Below are 22,033 nucleotides of genomic sequence, written 5' to 3'. Positions count from 1 at the left end.
AGCAACTTAGTAAGGCCCTAAACAACTCAGCAAGACCTTGTCTCTAATAAAATACCTAAAAAAGAGCTGAGATGAGGCTCAGTGGTTGAGTGCCCCTGGATTCAATCTCGGGTACCAAACTAAAGAACAATTAAAGAAAATGGACAGTAGGTAGATAGAGATGTATTTATTACTGTTGTAAGTGCTAATTTACAGTTAAATTAAGGTGGGGAAAGAAGTTAGAATCAGTGTGATAAAGGAACTAAGAGTTGGAGAGATAATATAGATGCATGATTAACTTAATATACAAATGGTTAAATACAAAAAATATTAAAGATAAGTATGTTTATGGGAGTTAGTGATATGTATATGTGATTATACGTGTGTGTGTGTGTGTGAGAGAGAGAGAGAGAGAGAGAGAGAGAGACAGACAGACAGACAGAGACAGAGACAGAGAGAGACACAGAGAGAGAGAGTTGAAAGGGTCAACATTCTAATAGCAACAAGCATACCAATGGCCAGATCTTGCACTTCTAATTCCATTTTCCGATAAAAGGGAGCTGGAGTTAATTGCATAAATGGCTGATTTAAAACCAGGAAAAAAATATACAAGATGAGCCTAGAGTATATTATAATGCCAGAAAGCAAAAAAGTGCTCAAAATATGCACAAATATCTAATGTTTAGGTGTGAGCATAATAACACTGCTCCAAAGTGTACAGTATAGAAAGTGGGGGGGGGGGAATTTTTGTAGTGGAGTAATCTTACAAACACTGTCAGTCAAGTCACTAAACCCGATACTCACTCATAAAACATGGTAATGGTATACATGATTGATATAATGGGACAAAAATGGCACTCTACTACTGTGGCCTTCCTCCCCCAAACCCATAATCCCAGTCTTAGGAAAACCATCAGACAAATTCCAGTAAGTGTAATTTATGTATACCAATAGGACTCCTATTGGTATACATAAATTACAAACTGTCGAGATAATACAAAACAAGCAAACTCTGGGAAACTACCCCAGCCAAGTGGAGCCTAAAGAGTCATGACAACTAAATGTAACATAGTATCCTGGTGGGGATCCTAGAACAGAGAAGGACATTACATGAAGTTAACAAAATCTAAATGAAACTATGACTTTAGTCAATAATTATGTATCAATATTGTTCAATAACTGTCACAAATGTAGCATACTGATATGTTAATAATAGGATAAACTGGGTTCAGGGTACATGGAAAGTGTCTCTACTATCTTCTCAATTTTTCCATAAGCCATGAAATAAAATAAATTTTTAAAATATGCAAAGATATACCAATGCCCCATTTAAAATATCCAATATCATTAGACATAAGGGAAATGCAAATAAAAACCACAATGAGATATTTAATAACTACTAGAAAAGTATAATAAAAAAGAGAATAATAACAAGTATTGACAAACATTTAGGGGAAAAAAAATCAGGTATTGCTGGAAGGTATATTGCAGGTGCTATGATTAAGAAAAAAAAATCTGGAAGTTTTCCAGAAATATGTTAACATACCAGCATTCTACTTCATATGTGAGGGGGGAAAAAACCTGCAAATATCAGTATACTGAGAAATAGACAGATTAAACATGGAACAGTGCTATAAAAAATGAGTGAATTACTGATATATGCTACAATATGATTCCATTTATGTAAAATAACCAGATTAAGCAAATTCATACAGTGTTTATAGGGCTATGGGAAAGAGAAAAAGAAAGTAACTGCTAATGAATACTAACTTTGTTTTAGGGCCAAGGAAATGTTCTAAATAAATCAATGTAGTAACAGCTGCACAATTCTGTGAATTTTCTAAAAATGATTCAACTATACATGTTAAGTTGGTGAAGTGTATACAGTGAGTTCTGCCTCCATAAAACTTAATAATATTGTTCCCTACATTCTTGTTTGATAGTAAGATCTTGTGCAATACTGATATTTATGCACTGTTCTTATAGCCAACCAACCACCTATTTAACCTAACATTAAATTACTGTGTACAGACTATTTACTTTTATGTGAAAAGATAATCTACAAAATTACAACCTATCTTTCCAATCTTCACTTTTTTTTTTTCCATTTGTGTAATGGACTCTATGGCATTTCGCAAAATTCATGATACAGTAAAACCATCATTTCCCAGGTAGAAAAGAATGCTTTAATTTTTCATGAATCACAGTGTGAATATCCTGTTTTTTACTATGAGCTATTGTTAAAGACTATGAAGTTATATTCTTATTTGGCAAACAATTATAGAAACTTTTTTATTTTTCTGGTGGTGCAGGATTGAACCCAGGGCCTTGTACGTGTGAAGCAAGCAATCTACCAACTAAGCTATATCCCTATCCCATAGAAACATTTATTTGAAGATAATTTTTAGGTTGATATTAGGTATAAGAAATAAGATGATTCCATATATTCCTCATCTAATTTTTTCCTAACTTAATATCTTTATTAAGTTTCAATATCAGTCAAGAACTGCATTTATTCATTCAATTAGATTTCATAATTTTTACATGCATTAAAGTTGAGTGTAGTTAGTTAAATGAATTTGACCACAATAGAGATTTGTATAAAAACCATAATTGTTTAGTTACAAAACAGTTCCTTCATAAGGATCCCTCATGCTACCCTTTCATAACTACAGCTACCTCCTACCCTACTTAGCTTTGTAAACACCAGGAACCAATAATCTGTTCTCCAACTGTATGCTGTCATTTCAAGAAGGCTATAAAAGATGGAAATGGAGATACACAGTGTAGTCTCAGATACATAGAGCTCATGAGTCCAAGACCAGTCTGCACAACTCATTGAGACCTCCATCTCAAAATAAAAAAAAAAAAAAAAAAAAAAAAAACACTGGTGTGGCTCAGTACATGTGGAGCTGCCACAGCTTGCAAGTGGGGGCTAAGGGCAGCAGCTATAGTTAGGGCCCTCTCTGTGAGTCGTATAGGCCTGAGGCTATACTGCTCCTCATAAAAGTAATAAAACACCAGCACTGTTTAGCATTTTGGTCCTCTGGACCCCAAAACTCAACTTACTACTCTTTCTTGGATACTTTCAGAGTACCTAAGGTGGTCCAAGTCTCCAAGAGAAATGAGCCATGATTCTTCTAACCTAATAGGCATATGATGTTCTGAATTTACAGATTGCCACAGTCTGGCTGGGCACGAAATCATGAGCCACCACAAAAACCTTGTAGATTCAAACAGCAACTCTTTATTCCCGAACTCTCACCAGCACCCTCCACGCACATTCTGGGGAAATTACACCAGGACTCTACACACACGTTCTGGGAGAATTCTCTACCTCCACCAGGCTTTGCATCCTAAATACTCTCTGAATCCCGCAAGTACTCAACGGGAACTCAAGGAGCGGGCGCCTGGAGGCAGCAGGATACACCCTGTTCCTAGCAGGATACACCTTAAACCTGGAACTGCCCTAAACCAGCAGGATCCTCCCTAAACCCAGATCCACCCTAAACCCAGATCCGCCCTAATCCCTGAGCAAGATCATCTTTCAAAACAAAACTCTCAAACATTCATGCAATGTCACTGCAAATGACCTGGGTCCAAGGCAAGCCCATTTCCACAATGGAGAGTCCTCCCTCTAAGCAACATTGGGTAGGCTGACAAGGAAATTGCCATGCGTCATTCCTACTTGGCTATGGCTCTCAGCAACAGATTATGGTTTTGATGTGAGGTATCCTCCAAAAGCTCATGTGTAAGTCAATGCAAGAAGGTTTACAGGTGAAATGATTGGGTTATGAGAACCTTCCCCAATGAAGGAAGGTATGGTGTGGCTAGACAAAGTAGATCATTGGGGACGGGACCTTGGAGTATATGTTGTCCCTTAGAACTCTCTCTGCTTTCTGGTACCATGTCCTTTGTCACTTTCCTTTGCCACACTCTTTTGTTCTACCACACCTTGGTCAGAGCAAAGGAGGACTTATCTATGGATTAAGTCCTCTGAAACAGTGAGCCCCAAAATAAACTTTTCCTCCTCTAAAACTGTTCTTGTCAGGTCTTTTGGTCACAGCAGTGAAAAAACTAACTAAAACAAAGGGGCAGTGCCGCTACAAGGTGTTCAGGCAAAGGTGGGAGCCAACATCCACAATTCAGATTGTAAAGCATGAGGACTCAGACATAGGTGACCCATCTGACTCTCTTTCTCGATCACGGCTATGGTACCCCAGCAATCTACACCAATCGGGGGGTACAATTCTGCACCACTAACCACACACAGAAAGCCTGCAATCACAAATCTCATACTTGCAGACAGCCACCAGTCTGCCACTTTTAAGGCAGCCCTGTGGAGGAAAGTAAATACACAGCAACCCCCACAGCAGTCACAGCGACAGCATCATATCCTCCTGTACCCAAAAGAAACAGCCAGCAGATGAAACACAGCACTTAGAATCCTCCAAACACTCAGCCTCATGCCCTTATTTCTGGGTTAAGGAACAAGAACAGATTGCTGAGAAATCCACAGCAACCATGGAAGTAGCTCCTGTGCCCCAGCATATCTAGGAAGATCCAAAGCTGAAAAGTCACAGACTCTTCTAAAGGTCCCAAGTCCTGATAAAACCCAAACCAGGAAGACTCAAATAAGGATTTTCTCTTACTTGGCATGATTGACTATATATAAATAGCTCTAATGTAAATTTTGATTTTATATATACATATATACATATACAATTCTTCATTTTGATTGGATAGTTGTTACCCTAATATTCGATATTATATCACTGACCCATTTGATCATATTTCTTCTAATGTTTTTTTTAAAGAGAGAGAGAGAGAGAATTTTTTAATATTTATTTTTTAGTTCTTGGTGGACACAACATCTTTGTTTGTATGTGGTGCTGAGGATCGAACCCGGGCTGCACGCATGCCAGGCGAGCGCGCTACCACTTGAGCCACATCCCCAGCCCAAGATGTTTTGAACTTTAATTGAAATCATTTTTTGTTTTCTTAGCTCATATTTTGACTTGCTCTCTTATATTACCTGATACTTCCTCAAATCCATCTACCATCCATCTTTTCTTCTTTTTATCTTGGTTTATATTACTATTTCTTTTTCTGCCTAATTTTTCTCTCCTTCCATTTTCAGACCCTGGATAATATAATAGCAATTTCACTCTTTTTTAAAAAAAAAAATTAGTTGTAGATGGACACAATACCTTTATTTTATTAATTTTTTAATATGGTTCTGAAGATAGAACTCAGTGCCTTATACATGCTAAGCAAGTGCTCTACCAGTGAGCCACAACCCCAGCCTAATTTCACTCTCTTTAATAACTAATTTTTCAACCTATTCCCGAACATTCCTATAAGTTTATACATGGATTAAAGGAACAGTGGGTAATATTTTTCAATAAATTTCTATTTTTCCTAAGGTTGATTAGTATGTATGTGGCTTTGCTCTGAAATGATTGTAGTAAATTGTAGTCACTTTCCATGATCTGGTCACATCAAAGTGGCCCTAGACAGCGACCCCAATCTTGAAAGTTGTAAAATGTCACAAAACGTGTCTTCATGCATAGGCATGCCTTCCTACAGCCCCAGGGGTCGAGTTACCTTACCTGTCCTTACCCTGCCCCTCTTGAACTTGGAAATTTCTAAAAAATGAGAGCTCCCCCCAATAAAAGGCCACTCCCAAATATGCTAGCTCTCTCTCACCAGCCTCTCATGACATTCCTCACTCTGCCATTTGGGGAGCTTAAGACTGAGGGCAGAGGCGCCATCCCGGGGCTTGAATTAAAGGTAAATTGTGTGTCTGTGTTTTATCTGGTACCTTAGGAAATTCACTTAAGCGACCCTAGTTTGGCTGCCTGCGCTGGCCGGAGCAGTAATTGGCACCCAGAACGTTGGGCTACTCAAGGGAAATTTCCAGGTTGATTGAGGAAGCATGCTATAGAAACTTATTGGACCATGAAATTTTTTGAAGGGTCACAGAGGAAGCAGAGAGTTTTAGAGCCAAGGACATTAAAGAAATATCATGGGCAGTTCCATGTCTTTAGATAAAGAGATGTATTTAACAATTTTGGAACTATAATTAACCAGAAAGGAAAGCAAGTGAAAAAGAGTCAGCTAGCCCAGTTCCTGAGAACAGTTAGCAAGGTTTGTCCGTGTTTTTACCAGCAAGATTTATCGGATTTACATAGTTGGGAGAGACTAGGAAGAAAACTGTATAAAGGCTGCCTCTCTACCGAACAGTCTAGAAGTACAACAGACAGTGTTCAGAAGGTCTGGAGTACAGTAGAAATCTGTCTTTTTGATGATCTAGATCAAGGTCAATGGCCCCCAGAAGACCTTTTAAAAGGACTTCAGAGAGCAGTTAAGAACATAAAGCAGGAAAAACAGGCTGTTTTTTCGAAAAAATTTTTTCTTTCCATATCATGGCTGAGAGTGGATTCAAATTTCACTCAATCTGCCATCCAGCAGGCAGACCACCTCAGGGAGAGACCTAAAACCAAGAGTTAAGTTTCAGCTGAACCAGAACAGATCAGTAATTCAGAGGAGCACTGAGGGGCATGTTCCAGAGAGGAAACAAGTCCTGAGCGAAACTCTGTGAGGCAAATTCAAAATTGAAAGGAACAGTATGGGCAAAAGACAGACAAAGAGTCCTAGTCGAAGGGGACTCAGTCCAATGGTGAAGAGGAAATGGAGAAGAATTTTGCTAGGTTGCGCTGGACCAGTACCCGCCATCCAAATTCAGCCACTTTCAGATGGGAGAAAAGCTTTAATCAGTACTCTGAATTGGCCATAGCTATGCTTACGCCCTTACGACTTGGACTCAGGAGGGCACAGGAAGTGGGGGAAGATATTACAGGCTTTCAGCTTTTTCCAGTTTTTGAACAGGTTTAAAAGCAAAACCAGCATATCTGCATGCATGCTATAATTCCTTTTAAAACCTTAAAAGAATTAAAAAATGCTTGTGGTAGTTACGGCTCTAATTCATTTGCCATTTGTACAAAGGTTGCTCAACTTGGTTTTCCCAAAATCTCTTCCACCCAATGACTGAGTGTCTATGACCAGAGCTTGTCTTAATTTGATTACCTTCTCTGGTGGTCTTACTGGACTGATTTCTGTACTGAGCAGGCTGAGAGAAACAGGAGACAAAATTTTGAGACCCCTTTGGAGATGTTGATGGGAACGGGTGAATTCGCAGATTTAGAGAGGAGTTTATAATCAGATTATAATCAGATATGAGTTTATAATCAGATATGAGAGTTTATAATCAGATTACTTCACGTGCAAAGAAGGCATGGCAGTAGATCTCTTCCCAGGATCAGTCTAATCTAGTTTTGGCTAAGATAAAACAGGGCTCAGAAGAACTGTTCTTCAACTTTGTTGTGTGCTTGTACCCAGCAGCTAACAGGTCAACTGGGGACTCAGGTGCCTGTGAGTTTATTGTTAAGCAGTTAGCATTTGAGAACGTAAATAAGGTTGGCCAGGACATCCTCTGGCCTCTTAAGAAAAAGGGGACCGACCGTCTCAGAATTTGTTTGCCTTTGTGCAGACATCAGCCTGATCCAATTGCAAGCATTTATGCTCGCTGTGGCGTTAAAGCAGGTACTTCAACCCCAATCCCAGAGACATCATTCTTGAAGGTGGTGTTTTAATTGTGGGAGAAACGGCCACATGGTGTGAGACTTCAAGTCCCTGCACAACTGGGCAGAAACTTTTCCCAGTTTGTGTGGTGACATTGCAGGGCAAGAGGCCATACGGCAAGAGGAGAAGTAAATCAATATGGAGTCTGCCCACTTCCATTTTTTCCTTCACTTCTGCCTTCGTTGGTGCCAAAACACAAGGGGAGGGCCTTTCCCCAGGCCCACCAAATAGATAGGGAGAATGACTTACAGTCCTAGGCTCTGATGTCATCATAGCTGACCATGGCAGACCAACATTTTTATCGGCCAGTATCACCCAGACAGTACTTTTAGACCAGCCATGGTAATTGATTTAACACCTGAAATAGGACCCCAGCGGATTCCTATCGGATCCATGGGCCATTACCCCCAGGCACTATAGGCTTAATTTGGGGATGGAATAATTTTAAAGAGACAATCCAATCCAGGAATTATTAATCCTATTTCAGAGGTGAGCTAACATTCACTGTAGAATCAGAATATGCCATTTGGCTTTCTACTAAAGCATGCTAGCCCAATTAATACTTTTACCCTGCAGCTCTGTGGACAATCCAATTAAAACTTTGATATCGTGGGCTGAGGATGTGGCTGAAGCGGTAGCATGCTCGCCTGACATGCATGGGGAGCTGGGTTCGATCCTCAGCACCACATAAAAATAAGATGTAGTGTCCACGAAAATTAAAAAATAAATATTAAAAATTTCTCTCTCCCTCTCTCTTTTTAAAAAAAAAAAAATGTCGATATCTAAGTCGCCACACAGAGCGTACTGGGCCGAATTAGTCCAGCATGAGCACCCCTACTGGAACTTAAAATAGATCATAAAAAAATTTCAGGGAATTATAGATACTGGGGCAGAAAAATCTTTTTTATCTCACAGATTTTGGCCCAAAACCTGGCCTCTACATCCTGCACCAAAACCAATTTAGAAGGCATAGGGCAGATTTCTCAGGCTGCCCAGAGTGCCCAATATCTTCGCTGAGAGGACCAAGATGGAAATAATTTATGTTTTAGACACTTTACCTGTAAATTTATGGGGAAGAGATATCCTAAGCAGTTTAAGATTATTATTAGCATCTCCAAATTCTATCAGGTCATTTGAGAAATTTAATCAAGGGTTTACTCCTAGGGATATTAAGAGAAACTTACAGGATGAATACACCTACTACTTATGAATCAATCTCCTCGACAGAGATTAATTAATGCACCAAACCAAAATTTTTTGAAGGGCCCTGACCTTTTCCGTGGCCCAAAAGACAGCAGAAAAGATCAATTGGCTCACAAAAGAGTCAATTTGGGTTAGTCAGTGGCCTCTAACAGGGGAAAAACTTAAGATAGCTCATATATTAGTTGAAGAGCAGCTCCAAGCCGATCATTTAGAGCCTATGCTCAGGCCTTGGAACACACACATTTTTGTAATTAAGAAAAAAAATCTGGTAATTGGAGGTTATTACAGAACCTAATGGCAATAAATTGTGCAATTCAACCTATGGGAGCTCTACAATCTGGGCTTCCTTCTCCTACAACTATTCCTTTGAATTATATAGTTTGATAGTAATAGATCTAAAAGATTGTTTTTTCTCTATATCTTTGCATCCAGATGACTGTAAAAAGTTTGCCTTTAGTGTCCCAGCAATTAATTTCAAAGAATCAGTCAAAAGGTTTTGCTAGAAGGTGTTGCCTCAGGGAATGCGTAATAGTCCAACCCTATGTCAAAAATTTGTGGCACAAGCTATCACACCTATAAGGGAAAAATTTCCCAATGCATATATTATTCATTTCATGGATGACATACTTTTAGCTCATGCTAATTCAAATGTACTTTTAAAAATTTTTGCCCATTAGAGACTTCACTCAGCAATGGGTTTGGGCATTTCAACTCATAAGGTGCAAAAGAAATATCTCCTTTTCAATATTTAGGTCACGTAATTGAAGGACACACAATCTGTCCTCAAAACTTACAAATAAGAGTCAAGGACTTGACACCCTTAATGATTTTTCAAAAATTATTAGGAGATATTAATTGGCTAAGGCCATCTTTAAAGCTAACTACTTCAAATTTAAGTCCTTTATTCCAGATATTACAGGGAGATCCTTCTTCAACTTCTTCTCATCATCTCACAGCAGAGGCAAAGACAGCTTTAAGGAAAGTTGAAATTGCTATTAAAAATGCTCAACTTACTATAATTAATCCTTAAGAGCCTACATATTTATTGATATTTCCAACTGCTCATGCTCCTACAGGGGCAATATGGCAAACACTGGGAGTTTAGCCCACTCTCCTCAAAAGTCATTAACTCCTTTTCATGATTTTGTTGCTCAATTAGTGATGGAGGGCAAAACAAGAATTTTACAACTAGTTGGATCAGAACCTAATATTATAATCATTCCAATTTCTGCATGGTGCTCTAACAGTATTCACTGATAGCTCAAGTTCAGATAAAGCAGGTTTTTATAATAATGTCCATACAGAGGTAATACAAACCTCATATGCTTCTGCTCAACGAGCAGAACGACAAGCTCTCATCTGTGCTTTAAGCTATTTTACAAATGAGCCTATTAATATTTATTCTGACAGCTTATATGCAATTTGAGTTATCAAAAAATATTGAAACTTCAGTTATTGTATATACGTCATCACAAGAGTTATTCAATTTGTTTTATACCCTACAAAGGACGTTGTAAATGAGAAAGCACCCATGTTTTATAGGCCACATGTGGGCCCACACTAATCTTCCAGGGCCTCTGACATCAGGTAATGATAAGACTGATAAATTAGTTGCTGTTTGTCAGCAAATGTTTTTGTATGACTATGCACAAGCTTCGCATTCTTTACATCATCAAAATGTTTTAAGCTTACATAAAAAATTTAATATTACTAGAGAACAAGCTTGTCAAATTGTACATCACTGCCCCCAGTATGTTATACACACTCCATCTTTACCATCTGGGGTAAATCCCCATGGATTAAAGCCAAATTAATTATGGCAAATGGATGTAACTCATATTCCTCAATTTGGTAAACAATGTTATGCGCATGTAATTGTAGATACTTATTCTAGATTTATCTTTGCTAAAGCCTATAAGAAAGAAAATATGCAACATGTTATTTCTCATTGTTTAGCTGCTTTTAGGTCATTTAATTAAAGGACATACAATCCATCCTCAAAACGACACACACACACACACACACACACACACACACACACATACACACACACACACACACATACCCACATGCCAGCAAAATAAATTCAACCATACATTTAGCTATATATTTAAAGGATTATATCCTATAACTACATGGGTCTTACCCCAGAAATGTATTTTAACACACACACAAAAAAATGAATGTTATAGACTACACTAATAGAAACAAACAAAAAAAAAAAAACACATGATCATCTTGATTGATGCTGAAAAGGCTTTGACAAAATGCAATCCCTTTCATGGTACATACTAAGAAACATGGAATACAAGACAACTTCTTAAGCATGATAATGGGCATTTATAGAAGTTCCACAACTTAATAAAGGATATCCTCCTAAGACAAGGATTCCCACTTTCACCAATGCTAGTCAACATTGTAGAATAACATCTAGCCAGTGAAAATAATAAAGAAAAGGAAATAAAGGCATCCATTAGGAAGAAAGATTTTGAAGTTTACTATATCTGAAATTTACAGAACCGTTCTTACTTTGTTTTGATTAATTTTGTATAACTTATTTTTTCAAGATCTTAACCAAACTATGTTGGTAACTATGCTATGAGTTTTCTACAGATAACATATTTTATAGTAATGTTTCTTGTTTTCTTTTTTTTTATATTTTTTTATTGTTGGTCGTTCAAAACATTACATAGTTCTTAATATATCATATTTCACAGTTTGATTCAAGTGGGTTATGAACTCCCAATTTTACCCCATATACAGATTGCTGTATCACATCAGTTACCCTTCCATTGATTTACATATTGCCGTTCTAGTGACTGATGTATTCTGCTGTCTATCCTATTCTCTACTATCCCCCCTCTCCTCCCCTCCCCTCCCCTTTTCTCTCTCTACCCGCTCTACTGTAAATCATTTCTTCCACTTGTATTATCTTGTTTTACCCCTCCTTTCCTCTTATATGTAATTTTGTATAACCCTGAGGATCACCTTCCATTTCCATGCGATTTCCCTTCTGACTCCCTTTCCCTCCCACCTCTCATCCCTGTTTAATGTTAATCTTCTTCTCAAGCTCTTCGTCCCTACCCTGTCCTTGGTTACTCCCCTTATATCAAAGGAGTCATTTGGCATTTGTTTTTTAAAGATTGGCTAGCTTCACTTAGCATAATCTGCTCTAATGCCATCCATTTCCCTCCGAACTCTATGATTTTGTCATTTTTTAATGCAGAGTAATACTCCATTGTGTATAAATGCCACATTTTTTTTATCCATTCATCTATTGAAGGGCATCTAGGTTGGTTCCACAATCTTGCTATCGTGAATTGTGCTGCTATGAACATCGATGTAGCAGTGTCCCTGTAGCATGCTCTTATTAGGTCTTTAGGGAATAGACCGAGAAGGGGAATAGCTGGGTCAAATGGTGGTTCCATTCCCAGCTTTCCAAGAAATCTCCATACTGCTTTCCAAATTGGCTGCACCAATTTGCAGTCCCACCAACAATGAACAAGTGTACCCTTTTCCCCGCATTCTCTCCAGCACTTGTTGTTGTTGGACTTCACAATGGCTGGCAATCTTACTGGAGTGAGATGGTATCTTAGGGTGGTTTTGATTTGCATTTCTTTGACTGCTAGAGATGGTGAGCATTTTTTCATGTACTTGTTGATTGATTGTATATCCTCCTCTGAGAAGTGTCTGTTCAGGTCCTTGGCCCATTTATTGATGGGTGTCCTATTGAGGAATTTGGAGCCCGACCCCACAGTATGTAGATCATAGCCAACTTTTTCTTCTATCAGACACCGTGTCTCTGATTTAATATCAAGCTCCTTGATCCATTTTGAGTTAACGTTCGTGCATGGCGAGAGAAAGGGATTCAGCTTCATTTTGATGCAAATGGATTTCCAGTTTTCCCAGCACCATTTGTTGAAGATGCTATCCTTCCTCCATTGCATGCTTTTAGCCCCTTTATCAAATATAAGATAGTTGTAGTTTTGTGGATTGGTTATTGTGTCCTCTATTCTGTACCATTGGTCCACCCGCCTGTTTTGGTACCAGTACCATGCTGTTTTTGTTACTATTGCTCTGTAGTATATTTTGAAGTCTGGTATTGCTATACCGCCTGATTCACACTTCCTGCTTAGCATTGTTTTTGCTATTCTGGGTCTTTTATTATTCCATATGAATTTCATGATTGTTTTATCTATTTCTACAAGAAATTCTGTTGGGATTTTGATTGGCATTGCATTGAACTTATAGAGGACTTTTGGTAATATCGCCATTTTGATGATGTTAGTTCTGCCTATCCATGAACAGGGTATATTTTTCCATCTTCTAAGGTCTTCTTCAATCTCTCTCTTTAGGGTTCTGTAGTTTTCATTGTATAAGTCTTTCACCTCTTTTGTTAGGTTGATTCCCAAGTATTTTAATTTTGGGGGGGATATTGTGAATGGAGTAGTTGTCCTCATTTCCGTTTCAGAGGATTTGTCGCTGATATACAGGAATGCATTTGATTTATATCCTGTTGTGCTGTGTTATAAGTGTTGATCTTATATCCTGCCACTTTGCTGAATTCATTTATTAGCTCTGATAGTTTCTTTGTAGACCCTTTTGGGTCTGCTAGGTATAGAATCATGTCATCTGCAAATAGTGATAATTTAAGTTCTTCTTTTCCTATTTTTATGCCTTTAATTTCTTTCATCTGTCTAATTGCTCTGGCCAGTGTTTCGAGGACTATGTTGAACAGAAGTGGTGAGAGAGGGCATCCCTGTCTTGTACCAGATTTTAGAGGGAATGCCTTCAATACTTCTCCATTCAGAATGATGCTGGCCTGTGGCTTATCATAGATTGCTTTTACTATGTTGAGGTATGATCCTGTTATCCCTAATTTTTCTAGAGTTTTAAACATAAAGGGATGCTGTACTTTGTCAAATGCTTTTTCTGCATCTATCGAGATGATCATATGGTTCTTATTTTTAAGTCTATTGATGTGGTGAATCACATTTATTGATTTCCGTATATTGAACCAGCCTTGCATCCCAGGGATGAATCCTACTTGATCATGGTATATAATTTTTTTGATATGTTTTTGAATCCGATTCGCCAGAATTTTATTGAGGATTTTTGCATCTAGGTTCATTAGAGATATTGGTCTGTAGTTTTCTTTCTTTGAAGTGTCTTTGTCTGGTTTGGGCATCAGGGTGATGTTGGCCTCGTAGAATGTACTTGGAAGTTCTCCCTCTTTTTCTATTTCCTGAAATAGCTTGAAAAGTATTGATGTTAGTTCCTCTTTAAAGGTTTTGTAAAACTCTGCTCTATACCCATCCGGTCCTGGGCTTTTCTTAGTTGGTAGTCTTTTGATGGTTTCTTCTATTTCCTCTATTGTTATTGGTCTGTTTAGGTTGTCTATATCCTCCTGACTCAATCTGGGCAGATCATAAGACTTAAGAAATTTATCTATGCCTTCACTATCTTCTATTTTATTGGAATATAAGGATTCAAAATAATTTCTGATTATCTTCTGTATTTCTGAAGTGTCTGTTGTGATATTGCCTTTTTCATCCCGTATGCTAGTAATTTGGGTTCTCTCTCTTCTTCTCTTTATTAGCATGGCTAAGGGTCTGTCGATTTTATTTATTTTTTCAAAGAACCAACTTTTAGTTTTGTCAATTTTTTCAATTGTTTCTTTTGTTTCGATTTCATTAATTTCAGCTCTGATTTTAATTATTTCTTGCCTTCTACTTCTTTTGCTGTTGTTTTGCTCTTCTTTTTCCAGGATTTTGAGATGAAGTATGAGATCATTTATTTGTTGGTTTTTTCTTTTTTTAAGGAATGAACTCCAAGCAATGAATTTTCCTCTTAGAACTGCTTTCAATGTGTCCCATAGATTCCGATATGTTCTGTCTGTGTTTTCATTTAACTCTAAGAAGTTTTTAATTTCCTCCTTGATGTCTTCTAAAACCCATTGATCATTCAGTAACCTATTGTTCATTCTCCAAGTGATGCATGATTTTTCCTTCCTTCTTTTATCATTGATCCGCATCGCTGCACCCCCGGTCCGGCACCTCGCCACTTCCCCACGTGCGCCGCAGACTCCAGCTGCAGGGCGTTCCCCTGATCCGGCAATGCGACCCTCCGTGCGGAGAAATTGCCCTCGACTGGGCTCCGGCAGCCGAACCTCGTGCAATGAAAATCCGTCCACTAGATTCTGGAGCACCTCAATTTCACTGGAAATTCCCAACAAGCTAGCCTTCAGCCGTTTCACCTCGTTTTTCTCCCACTCAGTAACGCGGCGCACTGGGATGATGCACTCCCTTCACCGCCATCTTCCTTCCCTCGCTTCTTGTTTTCTTTACCGTCAATATGTATTTTTTCTAATATATATTAATCATTGATATTTAAGACAAATTTTGTCACTTGACTCCTATTTTATTTGGTTTCTATATTTCTCATATTTGTTCCTCTTGTTTTCTTATATTCCATCAATGCATTTTTGGTGTTACTAAGTATTTCATGTTCTATAGTTTTTCTTAGTAGTTAGTTGATCTAGTTACCTATGTAACTTTTTAACAGCATCAATATTTTATCATCTCATATGAAATGTAGAAAACTCAATTTCATTTAAAATACTTCACCCTCCCCATGTCTTAAATATAACTGTCTTACATATTTCTTCTACAGAGAGCACTGAATCATGTGAGACTATAAATTTTGCTTTAATCTTCAAATATAATTTCAGAAATTCAAGAGAGGGTTACTCTATTACATTTACCCCTATCTTTGCCAACTTTCAATTTCTTTTCTGAAGGTTCAAGTCTCATTGCTTTCTATTTAGAAAACTAGCCATTTTCTTAAAGGTAGATTTGCTAGCTTTTGTCTAATAATGCCTTCAGTTCCATTTCACAAGACAGAATATTTGTTTGATTTATTCTCTTTCAGTACTTAAAAAGATACTACTTTCTTCTAGTCACTATGGTGTCAGATGAGAAATATGCTGTCACTTCCTACAGGTAATTCTCCTTTGGATTTAACTATGATTAATAAATTAAGTATGATTAATAATTATACTTTGATCATCATGTGCCTTCAGCATGCATTTCTTCGGATTTATCTTATTTGATATTATTCAGATTCTTGAATGAAAAATTTTATGGTTTTGTTAAATCTGAGAAGATTTCAGTCATTTCTTCCTCAAATACTTTAAATACCTCTCTCTTCTCCATCTGTTACTGTTACAACTGTGAGGTCTTTTTCTGTTGCCTCTCTTTCTATATATCAAGAGAATCAAATTACTTCTTACTTCCATGCCTTCCAATTTAGTCTAAGTCACCATAATTACTCATAAGGAGAACTTTGAACTAATGAACTTTCTTTGTCCTTGTGTCTATATCAATGTTTTCTCTATAGAGTTGAGAGAGATCTTACACAATATATTTCACACATTGCTCATCTGCAGAAAATCATCAATAAAATTAAATTACTTAACAGAGTTTATGTTTCTCTCATCTTTTATATAGTGACTACCTCTGTGACATCATCAGCTATTTCTCCTTCCATCAATCACTTCCCAAAGTCCTTGTGACTTTTTATTATTCCTCAGAAACACATAAGCACATTCCTGTTCGTGGGCTCAGCAGCTATTATTTCACCTTACTGAAAAAAAAAAAACGCAGTCTTCATAGCTCATATAATCATTTCATTAAAGTTTTTGCTTTAACTTTAACTGCACTAAGGTTTCCTCTGATCACCACAGAACACTGACTATACATAAGTATCTGTTTTTGTTTAGTGCTACTTGTATAAATTCATTTAGACGTTGTTTTTTTCACTACTATATACTGAGTTCTTAGAAAATGAGTAACACATAGCAAGAATTCAATATTTGTTGAGTCAAAAAATGAGTATATTAAAGAATGTGTGACAACAGAAGGAATATAGAACAATGGAAGTTAAAGTGGGCAACTGAAACTGCTTTGAGAAGCACAAAGTAACCAAGAAAAACAACAGTAAACATAAGACAAGCAAAGACTAGACAATGGGCAGGTCTAAAAATAGAAATTAGTTTTTAAATTAATCAAAAAATACTTGAGAATGGTGTTTGGAGGTTTGAATTAAGAATCAGTAAGGATTAAATCCTCTAAAAAATGTTCCACAATTGCCAACCCCTGAATTAACTACAAGAAAATAATAAATCTCTTGATGTTTCTCTATACAATAGAGATTAACTTACCTGGGAAGCTCTGGCTTGGGAATTCTGCCTCCAATATCCATGGTTCCTCTCCTTGCTCTAGCCTGAAGATCACCTCTGGCTTGGTCACACAATACCCTATCAACAGGAAATAATTATGGACTTGGCTGGCAGCCTAGATGTCAGGGCCTCTGACAGAGAGGGAAACCCACTGCCACTGTAACATTTTACTAGAGAGATGAACACAACTATCCTCGATGCCCCATAAGTGATCAATCAACACTGGTTTCTGAATTCCAATCTCAAATATTATTAAACTAAATAGAATTCCCATATATTTCATAATTAAAGAAATAAATAAATGCTATTTGGAATTACACAGTAAGTAAATAGGTCTTACCCACAGAGACAAGGTGACTGTAGTTCTCCAGCATCACCTCTCTATACAGGGACCTCTGGCTAGGGTCCAAGTGCTGCCATTCTTCCTGGGTAAAGCCCACAGTCACGTCGTTAAATGACACTAACTCCTGGAATTTCTGTTCAACCTGAAATGATCATAATTAGTTGACATGGAAAAAGACATATGGAACTGATCCTCACTGTGTTTATTGATTACAAATTACCAAGATGATTTACAGAATATTTGTTTTTGCTTTATATATCAGGAGGAAAAGAGAAACAATAATAGGAATATTCTACTATTGCATTAAGGTATGAATTGATGTGCGAAAAAAATTAGCAAGTTCTCACAATGTACCTGGAACTATTATAGTGGCTGGAAATAGAAAAAATTTTTAAAATCTTCTTGTATTTAAGAACCATACAACCTGATTTTTAAAAAAAAAACATATATACAGAATATGTTGTAAATGTGAAAGTGAAAGTACATACAAGATAGACTAATATAAATTGGGAGCAAGATGAGTTCTATTTTGAAGCACAGCTTTTGGCTGAAGAGTAATACAGTATTCTTTACAAGACATGGCACAAGCAAAGGCAGGGAACTTTACACACTGAAGAAATCAGCAACAGGGCAAATGGCAGAGGAAGACATGAGAACATGGTCTGGTGCTGTCATGAGATACTGCCATGGAAGTATTCAAGGAATTCATTATGAAGTAATTTTAGACTAATAGTCTCCACAGTATATGACCATTGCAAGAATATTTTTGAGCACTACCAATTAACACAAATTACAGAAACTGTCAATTCATTTCTTATGAATTTCACTTTAATTCTCATTTAGGTTTTAAAATGTAGAAAGATAGCCAGATGTAATGGTGCACACCTATAATCCCAGTTACTTGGGAGGATGAGTCCCAAAATTTTTAAAAGGGGTGAGAATGTAACTCGGAGGAAGAATGCTCTTGGAGTTTAATCCCAGGGGTAACACACACACACACACACACACACACACATACACACACAAATTTGAATGTCTAACATTTTACTTCACTGCAATACATATTCCAGGTTCTAACCCTTCAAGATGTAGACTATAATTAGGATGTGCAGAAAATGGGAAGATTTAGGATCTATTATAACATCTGTAGGATATTCAGTAGAAAATATCCAAATGGATTGATTTGGATATCTCTAGGGATCATTTCTTTATTTTAGGAAATACTGCTATGGAAGAGGAGAGCCAATGAAGAGAGAGGAGCATATTATATGATCAGGTTTTCATTTATAGAACCAATCTTTTCAAGAAAGGCAGGGGGCAACTAAAGTACAAAAATCACAACATTGATAAAATACAAGAAACAATAAACTACACATGGGCAGATCTGAAATTATTAGTAAGGATTCTGGCTGTGGAAATGTACAGGACAGCGTTCCTCTGGTGAGCAAACTCCTGGGGGGTAACAGGCACCCTGATTTCCACATTTGGAATATTCTGCAGTTTCTCCCAGGAACTAGTAAGATAACTAGTATATGCAGTGCCTAGCTGCTATGGCAATGCCCTTCCTGAGGAGGCTCTGTGCTAGAGTCTTATCAGCCTCAATCTTGACCTCAGGCACATAGCTCCTAGGAATAAAGGAACTCTCTTGTTAGACAACCACAATGTTTCACCAATCTCCACTGAACCTGAACCTATCCACAAAACAGTAACTTTAAACAATGGACTTTCTTGAGAGCTTCACAAAGGTTCTAACATTGCACACTGTAACTGTAGTATGTAACTGAGAAATAAACTGTATAATGTTGCTAACTCTGTAACCTGCCTAATGACACAATGAATAATAATGTATTACTGATGCCAGTGACCTAATATAACCTATTGATATAAATAAAGCTGGCATCTTGGATAAGGGGCTTTCTGCCTTTCTGCCATTCTGCCATCCTGCTATTCTGGCATTCATTCTGCCTTTGCAACTTTCTTCTGTCCCCTTTTGTTTTCTTAACAGCTACTGGTGAAGTGGGAGGAAAAATGTGTGTCATCTAAGCTTGAAGACACTTAAAAGCACTCAAAATAATAAACAGTATTGCTCCACCAGCTATATGTTTTTAATGTACGTATTTCAACAAAACAAGACTATAAGACAAAGTATGAAAACTTGGAACTGAACATGATAAGGAAGACTCCAGGAAAAAAGCATCAAAAGAATGTATCAGATACCGACAGAGGAGTCATCCAAGGATAAAAATCAGTAGGATAATGTAGCACTTATTCAAGGGAGGCAACCACAATCTAGTCATTGATTGACCTTTATTTAGATAAACTCCAAAAAAAAAGTGTAGAAACAATACTACATACTATGAGAGGAAATGTGACTAAGACTCAGAAACATTTACCAGAATGTTAACTTTGAAATGTATGCTACATAACCTATATACAAAACCTGGCTACTATAAGATAGCTATGTAAAGTTTATGTTACAGGTATACATAACAGGCCATTTCTTCCTCTCAACATTCTAGTTTTATGCCAGAATCATAAAAGACCATTCAGAAAATTGACACTATTTGAACCATGTCTTGAACCATGCCTGTAACCTGCCTAATGACACTGCTGAAGAACAGTTTAAGGAAATAGACTGCATTAATATAATGCTATTATTGGAAGGTATTCACTATGTATCTTTGTTATAAACAAACAATAAAAACAAAAGGTATCTTTCAGAAAGATACCATTGTTTTCATAGGATTCAGTCTTCTGCTGCAAAACTCACCTGCCCTGATGGTTGAAAACCCAAGAGACATTTTGCAGCTCACCTGAGTGATTTTAAGGTTATATAGTCAGTATATATCAACATACCAATGTGACAACCTATCTATTGGTTTATATTTTCTGCAAAATTGGATTTTTATCTATTATAATTTTCTCATCTTCACATTGATTCTTACAAATCTTTCAAAATCCGTTGTAAAATAACATGAAGGACAAATAAACATACAACTTACCTTGTTCATCTTGTGCTGTTCTTGGAAAGATGTAGACAACTCTGAAGACACAGCTAGTTAGCAGAAGAGGAATGGGATCATAAAAGATCTGGCCTGCTCAGCAGCTCATGAATTCTCCTGCCCTAAAAAACTACACTCATTCACTAGATAAAATGATTCCTGTGGGAGAATTGATCTCAGGCACACAGCTCCTAGGAATAATGGAACTCTCTTGTTAGACAACCACAATGTTTTACCAAGCTCCACTAAGCCTGAACCTGTCCACAAAACAGTAACTTTAAACAATGGACTTTCTTAAGAGCTTCACAAAAGTCCTAACATTGCACACTGTAACTATAACATGTAACTGAGAAGTAACATGTAGCTGTATAATGTTGCTAACTCTGTAACCTGCCTAATGACACAATGAATAATAATGTACTACTGATGCCAGTGACCTAATGAATAATAACCTAGAATAATGCCAACACTCCACTGACCCTTCAGAATAATCAGGGGGAATGATGAAAGACCACCTGACTCTAATATAATCATGTAGCTCATGTGCACAATTTTTTTTTTTCTGAATGAAAGTTAATATTTGCTTCCTATGGATCTCAACAGAATTCTCTTGTGAATACTAAGGATTCACAAAAAAAATTAAAACAATAATACTGGTCAATTACGTTACTACATCTAATGAAGTAACATCAACATTTCACAGTTGTAAAATAATACTCTGGACTGATATCTATCAGTTTTCCTACTAGTGTTATTTAACCTTTGATTAGTGACTCCACAAAAAGCCATGCTTCACGAAGAAAAAAAAAATTCTAAATTTAACTTTGTTGCTGTTACTCAAAATGTGTTTAATAAGAAACTTCCTTTCACTTAAATGACAAAGTAGAAAGGATTGGCTTGGGAGTCAGGAGATCTCAAAATAGTTTTGGCCACTAACAAAGTATGATCCTGAGATGCAAAAACCTTTAGGATTTTTTTCTTATTCCTTTTCAAATGAAATAAAAAGATAATTCTTGTAGATCCTTCCTAAACTTTAGGAGAATTAAGACAGAAAAATAGCACGTATCAAGATGCAGTGATGAACATAATAGAGAAGCAGTTCATAATCTCTAAAGAATGGAGAACCAAGGAAAAAGAACTTGCCTAAACAAAGTTGATAAGAAATCCGTAGTGACTAACGAGTCCAAACTCCCACGCAAGGCGTTGGAAGAACCCTTAGCTCTCACGCAGGCTCTCCCTGCAGCATCGCCCCCTCTCCAGGAGCTCCTAGTAAACTTCGCGCATGTGCACACCTCCTCCTTTCGCGGCCCCACACACAACTTCCACAAGCACGCCCCTGAAACCTGTAGTGACGGGGCCTCACATCCTGACAAAGACCCCGCAGTCCCAGGGTCACGAGGTTCCTTACTACCGCCGCATACCGGCCGCTGACCGCTCTCGGGGCCCCTCGTTCCTTGCCCAGCCTTTCAGGGTTCACTGGTCCATCCCCCGCCGTGTCGCACTGACCACAGAAGAGTAGGAAGACTCTGCTACCCGACCAACTGGGGAGTTGAATAAAACCAGGGAAGACGGAGTCCCAGAGGCAGCAGACGAAATGAGGCATGCGCAAAACGCGGTGCAGAG

General features: G+C 37.5%; 1 protein-coding gene across 1 annotated transcript in view; it reads right to left on the bottom strand.

Moving 5' to 3' along the window:
• Znf33b (zinc finger protein 33B) overlaps positions 1–22,033 on the bottom strand; it is a 32,019-nt gene extending 9,986 nt beyond the window's left edge. The window contains exons 1-4 of the mRNA XM_078043088.1: positions 21,917–22,033; positions 20,411–20,463; positions 17,406–17,550; positions 17,048–17,143 (exon numbers count right to left, since the gene is read on the bottom strand). Of these exons, the coding sequence (XP_077899214.1) occupies positions 17,048–17,143; positions 17,406–17,550; positions 20,411–20,463; positions 21,917–22,013 (391 nt within the window). The 5' untranslated portion in view covers positions 22,014–22,033. The remainder of the gene's footprint in view (positions 1–17,047; positions 17,144–17,405; positions 17,551–20,410; positions 20,464–21,916) is intronic.

The sequence above is a fragment of the Ictidomys tridecemlineatus genome, chromosome 1 (genome assembly GCF_052094955.1).
Source record: "Ictidomys tridecemlineatus isolate mIctTri1 chromosome 1, mIctTri1.hap1, whole genome shotgun sequence".
Taxonomy (NCBI): domain Eukaryota; kingdom Metazoa; phylum Chordata; class Mammalia; order Rodentia; family Sciuridae; genus Ictidomys; species Ictidomys tridecemlineatus.
Note: the sequence above shows the minus strand (reverse complement) of the source record. Positions and strands in the feature narration are given on the sequence as shown.